Consider the following 17,743-nt stretch of genomic DNA (forward strand, 5'->3'; position numbering starts at 1 on the left):
CACAGAAAATGTTTTAATACATTATTTAGAGCTCTGGTTTTTCTGGTTCTACTGTAGTCCACCCCTCATGATGTTCAGTATCCCAATGGAACAGGATGCACCTATACATGAAGTAAGTTGTCTTGAAAAATGTAGTGTAAGAATAAATTACAAAACAAATACTGGTCAAATATGAAACACTTCCAAATAGAAGTGCAAAGTAGCAACAATAATACCATCCAAGGTAACTAAAAACTTTTGTAAAAGGAATTCCTGGTGTCAAAAATAAAATATCATAAGAATGTCCCTTTTTAAGTTTATTTGTCTTGAATCATAAGTTCAATTTCAATTCAGTACAATTTTATTTATATAGCCCAATATTACAATCACAGTACAGTACAATTGTCCATTGGTGTGAGTGTAAGTGTGAATGGGTGTGTGATTGTGGCCCTGTGACAGACTGGCGACCTGTCCAGGGTGTCCCCAGCCCCGTGACCCCGAAAGGGATAAACAGCAGAAGATGAGTGAATGAATGACTGACTGACTGACTGACTGACTGACTGACTGACTGACTGACTGACTGACTGACTGACTGACTGACTGACTGAATGAATGAATGAATGAATGAATGAATGAATGAATGAATGATTAAATGAGTTTGTCAGTATGACACTGATATTGTATAATATGTCATGTTCTTATATCAAAATAATCAAAAGATGTAAAGAGCAAAAACAAAACAACGACAAAAAAGGTTACATTTGTGATCTCTGTGGAACACCACATCTAAATCCCACTTGTCTACTTGTTTGTTTCTGGTTGTATATTAATTAACTCAGCCCAGAGGAGTTTCTTTGAACTTAATTTTATTTCCAACTCTTTCCAATGAAATGTTGTGTTCAGTTAAGAAACACTAAGCTCTAAGAAGCAGAGCGCACAAAAAAGCCATGGTCTTTAGTCAGAAATTGGTAACTTAAACTGCTGCACACATTTGATGCTTTGTGATTTAAATAAAGATTTAAACACATATAGAGACTGTTCTTCTGTGAATGCTAGACGATTTTTTTAATATAACAAAAATAAAGTTTTTACTTTTGCCTTCAAGCATATCAACGCATATATGAACGTACTATAAGACGTACCGTATAATGAGGCAGACCATCAATAAATGGTCTATTTGTAAACATAAGTCATAAATAAGGCACACTGAACTATAAGGCGCAATAAGTGAAACGAAATACAGTAGTTACGCTACGTTCACACCGCCCTCTGCAATGTGCTTCCACCCTCCAACCTTTAATGAAAAGTCCATGCAAATGCACGTTTATGAATGTTTCAAGCTTCCATGTTCAAAACTCTTGCACTCACGTGTTGCTAGGCTATGACCGTTTTCGGGCTCTACGCACATAATGTGCGTCCATTGAACGCATGTTGAAAGTTAAACTAAGTTGACTTCTGATCAGTAAGGAATTTGGATTTGGTAGTGACGTATGGGTAACATCCTTTTTAAATCACGGAAGTGCTAAGTGTTTAAAAATTGATCATGAAGGAGAAATTAATAATTGTGGTTTGTGCCCGGCCAGAATTATATGACACCAAGTCTTTCTTTGAAATAGAGCTGTAAAAAAATAAATAAAGCCGGAACTAGCCTCTTCCAACTGTAGGTGGTTGAAATGCGCTAGTAAACTGCAGCAAATCAACAAGAAGAAAATGCTCCGCCCTGCTTGTTTAGTGTGAACTCCATGGACATTACGAATGTGCATCACATGCCCGGTATAAACCAAGGTTGAGATATAAGTCAAATTATCAGTTAGACTTTATTCACTGCATTCACAGTAACTGTAGAACTTGTTTGTAACAAGCTACACGAAAGCAACGCTAATGTATTCACAAAAACTGTCACTCCAAATCTTGTTTGCAACAAAAAAAAGATCAATATTGCTAAAACAAACATTACTGTGACAACGCTAACTCCCAACCCTGTTAGTAACCCATGAAAAACACAGTCCAACAACGGTGCACGTTAGCCTCATTAGAGTATCTATAACAAGGAGCGCCAGTGGCTCAGGCGGTTGAGCAGATCGTCCAATGATCCAAGGGCTGGCGCTTCGATCCCCGCTCCTGCCAGTCAGCTGTCATTGTGTCCTTGGGCAAGACACTTCACCCTCCTTGCCTCCCAGTGTGGCTCCGCTGGTGTGTGAATGTGTATGAATGATCCCGGTGATGGTCTGAGGGGCCGTAGGCGCGAAATGGCAGCCACGCCTCTGTCAGTCTGCCCCAGGGCAGCGGTGGCTACAACAGTAGCTACCATCACCAAGTATGAATGAGGAGTGAATGAATAATGGACACAATGTAAGCGCTTTGAGTGACTTGAAAAGCGCAAATAAATCTAATCTATTATTATTATTAACAACACGCGCCCTTGTTTGCAACTTCAATTAAAACTATACTGACATTTTGACAGAGCACCGTTTACCTCTCCAAATCACTTTGACATCAATGAGCACAACCAAAATTTATCTATATAAGGCACTCCGGATTAAAGGAAGGTTTTTATGTGCGTCTTATAGTGCAGAAAACATGGTAGTACTGTTTTAAAGAAAAAAACCAAAAACTTTACACACATCCCGCAGTGCTGAGGTAGATTAATGTGAGTCATTGTTTCATAAAAATCAGAAAATCCCTTTATCCTTAATTGTAATAACTGGTCTTTTTGTATTCTAATTTGCCAGGCCTAATTCAAAATGGAACAAATTATAGACAGGGCAAAGATCAGATTTTGTCTTACTTTCCCCATCAGCTGTGAAACTCAGCTGATATAATATAGAAAGCCGTTCTCAAAGGATTGTAAAAGGTCATTTTAATACTCTTTTCTCAGCTTCCCTATTTTATTTCAAACTCAAAAAACAGAGACAAATGCCCTTATCTCTAATGCTAAGCTTAGGGGAATAAGCGGAAGTAGATTTCAAAAAGAGCCTGAAAGAATCACTGCTTATATTTGTTGAGCATACAGGATCACACATTACAGGTGTTAGAAGCTGAATCTCCTTTGGATTACACAGGAACAATGACAAAAATGTCTCAGCTCCGTCTGAGGAGAGAACGGTGAAGATTTGCATGTGCATCAAAGGGCTGTGCTGTCACAAAATCCCATGAGAGAATGCAGATAGGTGGACAACATCAACAACTGAGAAAGACGAAAAGCTCTGTGAGAAAAAAAAGTCATCACGCAGGTCCAAAAAATATTAACACAGATAATAAAGCAATACATCATTGCAGCAATAATCTAATATTCTCTGTGACAACGATCAATGGCCAGTTGTTTTTTAGATGGAGGGGAAACAAGCTTGCTTTAAGTGCAGCAGTTAGATAGCACTCTGAAACTCATAGCAGGAGGATGAATGCAAGATTCCGTACTGGCTCTGCAAAAGGACGCAAGAAACAGGGGAAGAATGACAGGCGCCGGCCTGTGCCAAGCAATTAACTGGCGATTTGGCAAAGCAGACACTTCTTTCCAGGTGTCCCACCCTGTTCTTCGTGTGATGCTTGTGTTGTTGCACGCCTCTCATTATTCCTGATAGCCTCACAGGCATCATGTTAGCTGTGCCAATAAAGCTTTTCATTTGGCTGCAGGAGATGGAGAGGAAGTGTTCCCACACTTAGCCTTGGCAACTTGAACTGAGTGGACGGCATACATTTTGTCATCCTTAGTGGTTAGAAAAAAAGGATTCTGTCTCCCCTTATAAATGTCTTTCCAAAATGGGCAATGTGACTCTTTGTATTGCGCTTTTCAAGCTTATTCTGCTGATGTATAGGCAGCAGATTCAATATTTCTAAATGAGAAAAAATATTGCTTTGTATAATACTACAATGAGAAAAAACAAAACACTGCTTACATTCATGCCCACCAGACACCTAAAAAAAAGATGTTGTTGTGTCACCCTGTTACTTTTTATAAGCACACATGCATTTTTTAAAAACGGGATGTATTTGTATATAAAAAAAAAAACTTTAAAATAAGGTTTTAATCTTGTAATTTGTGTTTGAATTCACATCCTTTGAGGACATTTGGCACTCACACAAGCGCTTCTGTGTAAGATAACACTAACTTTAATTGTATTTGGAGGAATTTTTATCTAATAAAACACCTTAGACCTCATTACTAAATCTAATCAGTTGTCAGGCAGAAACTATTTCTTCAATAGTGACTCTCGTTCTGCAGCTTCACTCTGCCATCCCTCCCTTTTCAATTGATATTCCGAGGGAAAGTTCATCTTCAATCACCGAACAGATGATATTGTATTAGCAGCTACAACATAAATGAAATGGGTAATATGCTGCAAGAAACACTGATAGATGAGCACCCCGACCCCTACAAGACCAGTCCACTTTTGTGCTCCCTCTCACTACAATTCCAATTTATCAAATCCAGACTTTTGTCACCTTTAAATTGGATTTAGCTGACAGCCCATTATAATTCATTCCAGCAGGGGCTTTGTTTCACAAAGTTGCAACAGTCTGCTTCCGTATCAGAGTAAAATCAAAACAGCTATACAAATGTAGGGCAGCGGAGATACTAATTAATCCCAAATCATGTCACAATCCACAGGCATTACACAGTTGTAAACAGCACTGTCAGTGTGGCGTGATTACAAAAGTACAATACAAAAACAGTCTATTTCTGTTTAGTTTGTGCCCCTGGGACATCAGCAGAGACATAAACTCATTAAAAGTCTGCTTCAACATTACGGGTAATAAATGTATTTCCCTCCTATCGTGCCTTTTTCGATGCATTCAGTCAAATAGCTCCAAGGCAGGGAAGCAGAGACAAGTTTGAACATTCAGAATGTGAAAAATTGATGACAAAAGATTGTGATGTAATATTATCTATCAGAGGCATCCCTATTGTGTCTCAGCATTTCATCAGAGGCCTCCTTTTTATTTGTGGCAGTGTTGCTTACCTTTCTTGTCCCCAAAGAAAAGCGTTTGTTGTGCAGGGTTTGACCACTGGAGGGAAGTGTTATCATTGTAATCCACACGGCAGGTCATGTTCGCTGTGGCCCCCTCCACCACCGTCACATTCTGAGTGATGGGGAACTGACCCATGCCACCTGCGGGATGACAATAAGAGTTTAAAGCATCGATTTGGACTCATTATTTGTGTCTTCTCCTGCAGCGACTTCATTTCCTGTTTGGACTTATATTTGACTGAGTTAGCATTTTGACCTGCCAAGGTAAACTGCCGCAGATACTTCAGTGGGAGTTTGGTTGACATGGTTTCCATCTACCAGCAGCTGTTAGTAGGAGACTTTTCACAGTGGCAACAATAGCAGGCTTTACTCTCCCAGAGCTTTTCTCGTTGCCTTATTGCAGAGGTCCTAATTGGTAGCATGGCCTAATTAGAAGTAGTCATGCTCTGCTGTGGGGTGTAGAGTTACAGCTGGGTGGTAAATTGACACATAATCCCAGACACGGTTGGTCTTCGATCTGAGCGACTGCTGTTCTTTGGAACACTCGCTCATCACAGCAAGCAAAAAGCATCCAAATGAAGCCTAATCACCCATGCTTGTTGGAATATACCTTCTTATTACATGTTTGTACACGTTTCAGCAAAAAAAAAAGTTCTCTAATTACACCACAGAAGTGTTTTTATGCAATTTCTGTCTTTTTTAACTCTGCCAAGCTTCTGAGGCGTGTCTAAAACCAAACCCCTTTTGAAGGAAGAGAGATTGGATGCGGCCTTGTAAAAAAAAAAACAAAAAAAACCCGGCACATGTTCAATGCTGTACATGTTAGCAAACATTTCACGTCGTCTATATTTTCTTGTGTTGTTTGAGGGGTGTTCTAGTTTCATTCGGTATTGAGTTTGAAAGTGACATTACCTCCACATGTCCACTAAAAGAGAAGCTGTCTGCTTCATTACTCCAGTTCTTGCTTGGGTACAGGGAAGGCTGCAACAGCTCTGTGGACCTTCCCTGACCCCAGCTGTCCTTACTGACCCCATAAACTCAACAGACAAAAGTGAACTTACATTACAATGGAAAACATTTTATATTAGTTACAGCAATTGCGTTCTCTTTCTCCAAGCTCAACTTCTTGGGAATATTCAAGTCATGAAACCACAAGTTTAGGGGAAATTTGAAAAAATGTGGACTACTTATTGAAAAGGTATCTTTATTTGGAGCGTCACTGGCTTATTCATCAGCTGCTCAGGTTTTTAGGATCATGTCTAAGATAGTATGTCAGTGAAATCACACACACCTGTGAGGTTTTTACTTTGGTTACAATTTAATGTTTTTATTTTTGTAAAAACTCGTTGCCAACATGACCAAAAATGGTGCAGTGTGTTTGGTAATGTTCACCAGCTTGGGAAACATCACAGTCAACGCCATCATCACCAAATTCCTGTTTGATAATACGGTACTATGGAAAGCCATAGCATAAGAAAACATTAAAAGGCTAAACTTCAACATTTAACAACGTGGCACATCTTTAATAAATATGTTTATTTTTCTCCAATTGTGATTGTTATCTGAAATGTTTAGGTTTTGTTTCACGATTGTCTCGTTAGATTCAACTTTCTGCTTTTTAGGTAACATTTTAGTTCCAGACAAGGTTGCTTTAGTGTTCTCTACTAATGTTAATTAATGAAAGTGCTCATTTTTATTTGAAATATTTTATTATTTCCTTTTTACAGAGCATTGTAGCGTTGATTGTAGGAAACATGTTCAATGGAAGAGAACTCACACAACAGCAAGCGTTGACATCACCTGTCCAATAAAGCGATGACAAGGGTAACAACCAGCTTATGATGGATGAAAACAATATGACTGAGGGAAACTTTGTAATCAAGCATATGGTTCACAACCACAGAACCAAAGGTCTTCTGTGTTTTAGGTTGTCATTATTTAATATTTGTTTTGTTTTTTAGAAATGTCAGGAGAAAATAGTACAGATCCAACTCATTGCATGAATGATGGCTAAACTGTATTTAGCTGCTATGATCACAGGCTGCTGGGGTGCAAATCAATATTTTTGCTTTTCCTAACTGTCTGAAATGAATAATAAGTAAGTGTCAGCTCTGATCAAACATAGCTAGATGCCCTTATTAGCAAGGCAGGCAAGGCACTTTAGTGGATCTTTTTTTTTTAAATCTTCCTAAAAGAGAATTCACTGATGGGAAGAAATTAAATAATGCCGTGTCTTTTTTGGTAAAGGCAAAATTCAATTAGAAAAATCTCTTAAGTCTACAGTGACTCTTAAAATAACAGAATTTCACATTTTGAGAAACTATTGGTCATGACATTTGCATTTGGAGGATTTCATGTTAGAAAAACTTCTGCTTTGATCTCTCAAACACCATTGGATCATTATTAACCCAATTCTACAGTATCATGGACAAGTTGACTTTGAAAATACTCTATTTTTCAGAGTACAAGTCCCAGCTGTTTGTAAAGCTTGCAGTGGTGTTCACACTGGACTGTTGCTACCCGATACTAGCGCATGTACCTACAGTCGGAAGAGGTTTTGATGCAAAACGTCAAACCAGTGCAAATCTCACAAATCTTGCTCCAGGCTTTTTCTTTTACAGATCTATTCTGAAATATAAAAGACTTGGTGTCATATAACCATGCACAATGCGCAATTATTAACTTCACCTCCATGATCAACTTTCAAACGGTTGACAAATGCACGTCATCCATACATCGCTAACGCATCAGAGTCCCCGATTGGTCGAAATTAAAACTTGGTTTAACTTACAACATGCGTTTAATGAACGCACATTTTGGATGTACAGCACAAAAACGGTCTTAAAAATCTGCGTAGCAACTCATGAGCATGAGCGTTTCGAATGCAGAAGCCCAAAACACACATATAGGCGTGCTAACATAGACTCTTTATTGAAAGTGGTTACTTGAACGCATGTTGCCGAGGGGGTATGAACAAAGCTACACACCTGTCTTAACGGAGTTGTTAAAAACGACAGAGAGAATGAAGATTTTAATGGATTTAGTGATTTAAAGTGATATAAAAAGGTTCGTTGATGTTTTAATACCATCTTTATGCTAAGGTTATCTGAATAATTGTTCATGTGTTGCACTAATATATTAGATTCTTCCTAAGTTTCATCGGAGCCAAATAGGCATCAATGTGTTGCCGTAATGAAGCGTGTATATATTTAGTCTATTGTTGCTATCCCATTTGCATGATTTGCCTTTCAAAATGAAATGTTCATTCTACTTCTCGTATTTTGTTAAATAAGTTTCTCCCAAAAGTGCGATTTACACTCCATTGAGACTTACATATGATTTTTTTTCTTCTTTACTATGCTTTTGTCATGGCTCGCTAACTTGGCGGACCCAGTTGCTGGAACCCGAAGGAGGACAGGAGGTGAATGGAAGTAAGTAAGTAAGTTTAATAGTTCCAGAAAGGTGACATAGTATGCTGTGGCAGGAGGGCGGCGAAGCTGGAGGGACGTCGAAGTTCCGAAGCGAGACGTGGAAGTGCGGCTGCGGCTCCCGACGTGGTTTCGGCTCGGCTGTGGCTCTTGGCGTGGCTTCGGCTCGGCTGTGGCTCTTGGCGTGGCTTCGGCTCGGCTGTGGCTCTTTGGCTTGGCTGGAGGTTCGGCTATGGCTCTGGACGTGACTGAGACTCCGTGACTAGGTAGGTGGCTTCTGGTGATGTTCTGCTCGGTTGTCTCTTGATTCGAGGTGTCCACTCGTGGGCATGAAGGTCCTGGAGACAGGAAAACGTACGTGAGGCATGGACGAGATACTAGACATGAAAAGACAGAGAGGAAGACCAGACTAGCACCATCAGGGGTAACGATCTGGCGATGAATCCTGGTCTTGAGGCTCCTTAAGTAGGTCGGTGAGGTGATGAGATGAGTGGACGCAGCTGGGATGAATCAGAGGCCAAGCAGAGAGGGGAGGGGGAAGGAACCTGACAGAGGCACCATGACAGTACCCCCCCCTCAACGACCGCCTCCAGGCGGTCCAGGGCGGCGATCAGGATGGGCCCGGAAGAAATCCTCGATGAGGGACGGGTCCAGGATGAGAGAGCGCGAGATCCAAGACCGCTCCTCAGGACCGTAACCCTCCCAGTCAACCAGAAACTGGTGCCCGCGACCCCGACGCCGGACGTCCAGAATCCGGCTAACCGTGAAGGCGGGGGCGCCGTCGATGACCCGGGCGGGTGGTGGGGAAGCGGACGGCGGGCACAGAGGACTGTCCTGAACAGGTTTGATCTGGGAGATGTGGAAAGAGGGGTGTACCTTGAGCGCTCGCGGAAGGCGAAGGCGGACACAGGTAGGATTAAAGATCCGTTCAATAGTGTAGGGTCCGATGAACCGTGGAGCCAGCTTTCGGGAGTGGGCTTGAATGGGTATGTTGCGCGTAGAGAGCCATACCCTCTGACCAGGCTGGTAAGTGGGTCCCACCACCCTGTGTCGATTGGCGATGCGGCAGTTGCTCTCCTTGGTGCGGAGGAGAGCATCCTTGGTTTGGCACCAGACGCGTTGGCAACGCTGGAGATGTTGCTGGACCGAAGGCACCGCCAAATCGAATTCCTGGGACGGAAACAGAGGTGGTGAGTACCCAAGAGCGGCCTCAAAAGGTGACACCCCAGTAGCAGAGGAAGGATGCGTGTTATGAGCATACTCTATCCACACTAAATACTGGGACCAGTCCTTCTCATTCTGTGCCGCCAGGCAACGTAGAGCTGCCTCCAGTTCCTGGTTGGCCCTCTCCGCTTGGCCGTTGGACTGGGGGTGATATCCGGAGGTGAGGCTGACCGTGGCCCCCAAGGCGGAGCAGAAAGCCTTCCAGACTTGGGAGATGAACTGAGGGCCACGGTCGGAAACAATGTCCAATGGAATGCCATGATGCCGAAAGACCTGGTCAACCAAAACTTGAGCAGTCTCTGTAGCTGAGGGTAACTGGGACAGAGGAATAAAGTGTGCCATTTTGGAGAAACGATCTATGACGGTGAGGATGACGGAATTACCCTGGGAGGGAGGTAAACCAGTGACAAAGTCCAAGGCGATATGGGACCAGGGACGACTGGGGATAGGAAGGGGTTGCAATAATCCAGCAGGAGCGGAATGGGAAGCCTTAGAGCGGGCGCAGGTGGTACAGGCAGCCACAAACTCACGGACATCCTTCTCCATGGAAGGCCAGAAAAATCTTCTGCGGAGGAGATTGAGTGTTCTTCGTACGCCGCCATGACAGGATACTCGAGAGGTGTGCCCCCAGGAAATGACGTCGGACCTGAGGTTGGTGGGTACAAACAGGGTACCGTTAGGACATGGGGGATGATCGGGTTCCTCACCTTGAGCTTGGAGGACTCGATTTTCAATATCCCAGGTGAGGGCGCCCACTATACAGGTGGATGGGATGATGGTGGTAGTGGTGTTTTCCGTGGAGCAATATTTCCGGGAGAGGGCGTCGGGCTTGATATTCCGGGTTCCGGGTCGATAGGTGATGGTAAAACGGAATCTATCAAAGAACAAACACCACCGAGCCTGCCGTGAGTTAAGCCTTTTAGCCGTTCTCAAGTAAGCCAGATTCTTATGATCAGTCCAGACGATGAAAGGTTGTTCTGCCCCCTCCAGCCAGTGCCGCCACTCCTCCAGAGCCAGTTTAATAGCCAGCAGTTCGCGGTTTCCCACGTCGTAGTTCTTTTCTGCTGGTGACAATTTCTTAGAGAAAAAGGCACAGGGTTTAAGTTTACCTGACTTTTGCTCCTTCTGGGACAGGACGGCTCCCACCCCGGAATCGGAGGCATCCACCTCAACTATAAACTGGCGTGAGGGGTCGGGTTGAATCAATATGGGAGCAGTGACAAATAGTTCTTTAAGATGATCAAAAGCCCGTTGAGCCTCAGGGGTCCACTGAAAGTTGAGGTTAGTGGAAGTCAGGCGGGTGAGAGGAGCAGCTATGCTGCTGTAATTTCTGATAAATCGTCTATAGAAATTGGCAAACCCAAGGAATTGCTGTAGTTTCTTCCGATTGTTAGGGGGCTCCCATTTAGATACTGCCTCAAGCTTGGAGGGATCGGGTCGTATACGACCAGCCTCAATGATGTACCCCAAAAACTGGACGGTTGCCACATGAAACTCACATTTTTCTGTTTTGACAAACAGTTGGTTTTCCAATAATCTAGTGAGTACCTGACGAACATGTTGCTCATGCTGAGTTTGGTTGCTGGAATAGATGAGAATGTCGTCCAAATAGACGAAAACAAACCGGTTCAGGAAGTCTCTGAGGACGTCATTCACGAGTCTCTGGAAGACGGCAGGGGCATTCGTCAACCCAAAGGGCATAACAAGGTACTCATAGTGCCCTAGAGGCGTTGTGAATGCCGTCTTCCACTCGTCTCCTTCCTTGACACGTACCAAGTGATAGGCGTTGCGCAGATCCAGTTTGGTGAAGATGCGTGCGTCCTGAACAGAATCAAACACGGAGGTGATTAGAGGCAGGGAGTATTTATCCTTGATAGTTATTTGGTTGAGTTCCCGATAATCAATACAGGGACGGAGAGATTTATCCTTCTTTTCCACAAAGAAGAAGCCTGCTCCAACTGGGGAGGAGGAGGGACGGATATGACCCAGGGAGAGCGCCTCCTGGATGTAGCTCTCCATTGAAAGTTTTTCAGGTCCGGAAAGGTTGAATAATCTCCCCTTAGGTAGTGTGGAGCCGGGCACAAGGTTAATAGCACAATCGTAGGGACGGTGGGGGGGTAGTGTGTTAGCTTTAGTCTTACAGAAGACATCTTGAAGGTCATGATAACATGCAGGGATCTTTTCTAAATCAACCTTACTTGACTGCACAGTGGAATGATGGTGAGCGGTGGGTATAGCGGACGAAAGACAGTTAGCCAGACAATAGGCACTCCAGTTAGTGATTTGACCTAGGCACCAATTGAACTGAGGGTTATGACGTTTAAGCCATGAAAAGCCTAAGACAATAGGAGTGTGAGTAGATTGAGTAATAAAAAATTGTATAGTTTCCCGGTGGTTGCCGGACGAAAGCAGTTGAACAGGTTTGGTGCGATGCGTTATCCTGGAGAGGTGTTGACCTCCTAGGCCAGAGGCTTCAATGGGGGTATCCAAAGGTTCTGTGGGAAGGCAGAGTTTGTTAACCAGATCATGATCTATCAGGCTCTGTTCTGCTCCGGAATCAATAAGGGCCTTGGAACAATGAATTTCGTTCTTACAAACAATCTTGACCGGGATGTAAAGAAAACTCAAGGTACAATGAGTGATAGCTTCTTCCCCCCGCGACCTGTCGCTTAGCGGAGGGGTTCGGGTGTTTAAACGCAAAGGGCACTGAGAGACTAAATGTCCTTGAGCCCCGCAATAGAAACATGAACCCTCATCCCTGCGTCGTTGTCGCTCCTCTGCTGACAATGTGGAATGACCTATTCGCATAGGTTCCTCCGGTGTTTTGGAGGTTGTATTTAAATTTGTTCTGGGAGACGACAGGAAAGTGGTGGTAGATTTTTTTGTGTTCAGTGGACGTTCGTTTTGACGTTCTCTGAGCCGAATGTCGGATCTGAGAGCTGCTGTGACGAGATCTTCAAAAGTATTAGCTTCAGGTTGGGTACACAAATGATCTTTTATGGACTCGTTCAGTGACTGATAAAAGATGCCTTTTAGCGCCAAGTCTGGCCAGCCAGCTTCAACTGCCAGGATACGAAAATCTATGATGTGTTCACTGACAGTTCGGTTACGTTGTTTCAAATTTATGAGGCGTTTTGTAGCCTCCTCCTGTTTTCTGGGCTGATCAAAAATCAGACGAAACTCTGTTAGGAAACGGTCATAACTAAGGTGAGAGAAGGGATTAGCCGAGATAAAGGCTTGGGCCCACTGTAGGGCTTTGTTTCTAAGTGAATTAATGACAAGAGTGATTTTGCTGAGGTCCGTGTGATAGTACCTGGGGGCTTGCTGAAATATGAGTTCACATTGCAATAGGAAACCGCCGCAGGCTTCGACGTCACCTAGAAACAGTTCCGGTTGTAGCCGGAAGTTCTCCGGTAGGTCGGCTGAACCGGAAGCGGAAGCGGAGATGTTGCTGGAAGACGGTAAGGCTAAACCTGTAGCAGACTTAGCATGTTGTCCGGTTAATTCAATCAGAGTTTGTGTCATACCGTCTAGTTTGCGAAATAAGTCCTGCTGAACTGATGCCATCTGGGATAGAGCGTCAGCTTGATGTCCTAGCAAGATTCCCTGCTGGGTTACGGCGAGGCGAAGTCCCTCCGGGTCAGCTGGGTCGGGTGTCTGGCCAGATCGTTCTGTCATGGCTCGCTAACTTGGCGGACCCAGTTGCTGGAACCCGAAGGAGGACAGGAGGTGAATGGAAGTAAGTAAGTAAGTTTAATAGTTCCAGAAAGGTGACATAGTATGCTGTGGCAGGAGGGCGGCGAAGCTGGAGGGACGTCGAAGTTCCGAAGCGAGACGTGGAAGTGCGGCTGCGGCTCCCGACGTGGTTTCGGCTCGGCTGTGGCTCTTGGCGTGGCTTCGGCTCGGCTGTGGCTCTTGGCGTGGCTTCGGCTCGGCTGTGGCTCTTTGGCTTGGCTGGAGGTTCGGCTATGGCTCTGGACGTGACTGAGACTCCGTGACTAGGTAGGTGGCTTCTGGTGATGTTCTGCTCGGTTGTCTCTTGATTCGAGGTGTCCACTCGTGGGCATGAAGGTCCTGGAGACAGGAAAACGTACGTGAGGCATGGACGAGATACTAGACATGAAAAGACAGAGAGGAAGACCAGACTAGCACCATCAGGGGTAACGATCTGGCGATGAATCCTGGTCTTGAGGCTCCTTAAGTAGGTCGGTGAGGTGATGAGATGAGTGGACGCAGCTGGGATGAATCAGAGGCCAAGCAGAGAGGGGAGGGGGAAGGAACCTGACAGAGGCACCATGACAGCTTTTTTCTTTTTTATTATACTCAAGATTGACTTATAATCTGAAAAATATGTTAGTCTTATACATTTTTGTACTATCTTTCAAAACAATTATATTCAGAATTAAACTAATCCTTTATCATATGGTTATTTCAGATATGCTCAAATGACCTGAACTGTTTTGTTTCATTAGCATACATCATCAGCACTCCTACCCATAGGAAGTAAAAAATATATGTATTTTATAGAATTTGAGAGAAAATAAGCAACTTAATAAAGGTACAAAACAAAAGTTTTGCAAAATTCAAAACCCCCTTTAATGCTGATATTTTACTTCTTTTGTATCCATGCAGTCTAATAAAGTAAAAATTTGGTCCTCTATGTCTTTAAATAGTGGGACAACTCTGCAGTGCAGCCGTTTTGGCATGCAACGGGTCCACTCTTCTTCTAAGAGTGATGGGTCATCACTGATCAATACCAAGGTTTTCTAAGTGATCACCTTTATCCTGTGAAGAAACATTTCTTTCCTAAAGGCAGCCGTCTCCTCCAAGGTGACAATGCCCCCATCCACAGGACACACAAGGGTCACTGAGTGATTTGATGAGTATGAAAAAAGGTGAACCACACACTTTGCTCTTTGTAGTAACCTGATCTGAACCTTGTCGTTCACATATGGGAGCATTTGCTAAAAAGATTTGAAGGTGCTCTGACTGTAAATGGTTCCACGGTACCTTAATAAACACTTTTACCTGAGAAAGATTGACGGAGCAAAAGGTGTTTGAGTCAAAGTGGCATTTCATGAAAACAACTAACATAAATTGTTTTTGTTTTGTAGAAGTTACAGGCATAGAAGGGTTTGACTAACTGCAATGAACATCAAAATAGGGTAGGGAAAGATTTTTTTTTTTAAATGTACATCAATAATTTACACAACTGCTAAAGATCAATGCAGCAGATTGCAACTTTATTATTCTGCAGTCATTTGAAAAATGTAGACTTTAATCCACGTATGCGAGCATTCTTGTGTGGATTCAATGGAGTTGTATTTCTTATGCATTCTGGCCACTGTATTTTCAACAACAGTTTTCCAATCTACATTTCCAAAATGTAGTGCCCTGGAAATTTCCCAGAAGTCTCAGCAAAACCTAGTATGCATTAATGCTCAGTAGATAGCATAGACCACAATGCAATAAACGGTTTGTCAATAAAATATGAAAGTAATTGTATTTTTACATAAATCATGTTTTCATCATCAGAATACAATCAGTTAGTAAACAGTTGTTGGAAAATATTCTTATCTGTTTTATCTAAAACGTCTTATCTGGTTTTTACTTTGTAAATGGGTCATATTTGACATTTAAAAAAAAATCCTTACTTACTAGTCTTTTAAGGTTAGGATTTAGAGTTTGGATTTAGCCAAAATCCATTTTTTACAAACTGTTTTTATTGTTATTTAAAGTGACTTTAATGCAACAAACAAAACAACATACAAAGTGTGGGAGATTTTTCAGTTGAATTGAAACGAACTGAAGAAATGAGGAAAAGGCATGAGCTTAAAAACCTCTGTGAGGCCGTATAGACCATCCTCTCTACATTTGAACTTTATGCTTCAGTTTTGTGTACTGCAGCATTCAAGTGCTTCATTGCAATGAAGAGGAAGAGTCTTTTCCAAATAATTGCTGCTGCATGATTACTGCAATTAAGTTTGAGTTTACCCAATAAAGCTATCACCAGTTCTGTTTTTGTGACCTTGCATCTAAACAGAAACATTTCCATCATCAGCTTACTAGTGGACCAAACGCTGTGATTGCTCTCCGCGCAACACTCTAACCTTTAGAAAAGTTTTTTTTTAATGACAATCCCAGTGATCTAAGAGAAAGCCTTCTTTTTTCTTAGAGCCATATTGCACAACAAAACCATACGAGCAAAAGCTGAACCTTGCAGTATCACCCTGAGCCAAGAGATTATGGTCCGCACTCAGGTGGGCCACCAGCAATGTGATCATCAGTCACAATGTCAGCACACATGAGATTAGTCAGGTTGTTTGCTGTGCCTCACACATTCAGAATGCTGCTGACACATCTCTCTGCGGTGGCATTAACTTTATACACAATCAAGCAATGTGGCCTCATGAATCAAATGTTGACCTGCAGGAGAAGAAAAAAAGTGGTAGGGGTGTAAATGCAAAAGAAAACAGCATCTTCATCATTAAAGTTAATATTTAATGATTTTAACTAGTGCTGTCATTCGATTATTTTTTGAGCCATTCATTAACTAAGACCTCTGTTAATCATTTATTTTTAATTTAACCTAATGATTGCTGTGAAAAGCCTGATTTTGAGGTATTTTCATAAAAAAAGTGGCTTTATAAAGATTTTTTTATTATAACAGACTTTCAACCTTAATTTTTACATCACCAAAAGGGTGTCTACAACAAATAGAAAAAAATGTAAATTTAAAATTGATCTTAACACATCAAAAACAGTAGGAACACTTTATCAAGCAATCCAAAAAATGTTGACCACGGACGTCTTATTAATATCACTTAAAAAAAAGGCATTTGACACTCTCAATCATGACATCCTACTTGAAAAACTGGAAGTATATGGGATAAGAGGAGTAGTGTTAACTTGGGTCAAAAGCTATCTAATGGGAAGAAAACAATTGGTCAAGATTGATGAATTTACATCAGGAACCATAGAGATAAGTTGTGGTGTCCCACAAGGATCAATTCCGGGCCCGCTGCTATTGAATATTTACATAAATGATATATTCAATGTTTCAAAGCTTATGAAACTCATATTATTTGCTGATGACACAAACATATTCTATTCTACAGACAGTCATAGGGAACTTATCAATGTGGTAAACAGAGAGTTAAACAAAATAAAATCATGGATGATTATAACAAATTATCATTGAACCTAGATAAAACCAAAGTGATGTTTTTTTGGTAACTACTACGCCAATGCCGAGCTCTCAATTGAAATAAATAATGTCCTAATTGAAAGTGTTACAGACGTCAAATTCTTAGGGGTTTTTATCGATGACAAACTAAATTGGAAGCAACACATCAGACTCATACAAACTAAAGTTTCAAAAAAGTAAAATAAATTAAAAAGTAAATAAATCTAAACATATATTAGAATAGAACAGTAGATATTTATTGTACTGCTCCTTAATATTAGCATATTTGACCTACTGTATAAGAATTTGGGGGAATAATTATTAGTGTTCACTACTTCCTCTTTTTTTACTTCAACAACGAGTCATCAGAATTGTACATAAAGCCGGCTATCTTGATCATACAAAGAATTTATTCTATCAATCCAGACTTTTAAAAACTGCATGACCTTGTGGATTTTTAAACCGCACAAATTCTATACAGAGTCAGTGGGAAATCGTTACCATTCAACATCCAAAAACAGTTCTCAGAAAATGAAGGAGGCTACAAACTGAGGGGATGCAGGAACTTCAAGATCAAACTGATAAGAACCACAAAGAAAAGTTTCTGTGTGTCTGTGTGAGGCATTAAACTTTGGAACGGGTTAAGTAATAAGCTAAAAAAATGTTCAAATATTCAAGAAAAGGTATAAAGGAGCTCTGACTTCACGATTTAAAGATAAGAGGAGTTAAGGCTCAATAGGTGTTTGAATAGAATGAGAATAAATTATAATCAATAAGCTATTTATTTTCTTTACTTGATCTGCACCTTGTAGCAATAAATACTGGTTTATTGTGATAATGTGTTCAAATAATAATCAATGATTATTATATATTGGTTTCCGATACTGTTTACTGAAATCATGAATGATTGTCAGATAATCAATAATCAATCATTTTGATACTTGAAAAGAATCTAT

At 41.7% G+C, this 17,743-nt stretch overlaps 1 protein-coding gene across 3 annotated transcripts in view; it reads right to left on the minus strand.

The window, feature by feature from the left end:
- The window catches only part of cadm2b (cell adhesion molecule 2b), a 201,747-nt gene that overhangs the window by 30,302 nt on the left and 153,702 nt on the right, over window positions 1-17,743 (minus strand). For all 3 annotated transcript variants that reach the window (XM_078956606.1, XM_078956605.1, XM_078956607.1), the window contains one exon: window positions 4,941-5,090. In XM_078956606.1, coding sequence (XP_078812732.1) covers window positions 4,941-5,090 — 150 coding nt within the window. The remainder of the gene's footprint in view (window positions 1-4,940; window positions 5,091-17,743) is intronic.

Source organism: Oryzias latipes, chromosome 13, assembly GCF_053564925.1.
Source record: "Oryzias latipes strain Hd-rR chromosome 13, Olatipes_Hd-rR_3.1".
Lineage (NCBI taxonomy): Eukaryota > Metazoa > Chordata > Actinopteri > Beloniformes > Adrianichthyidae > Oryzias > Oryzias latipes.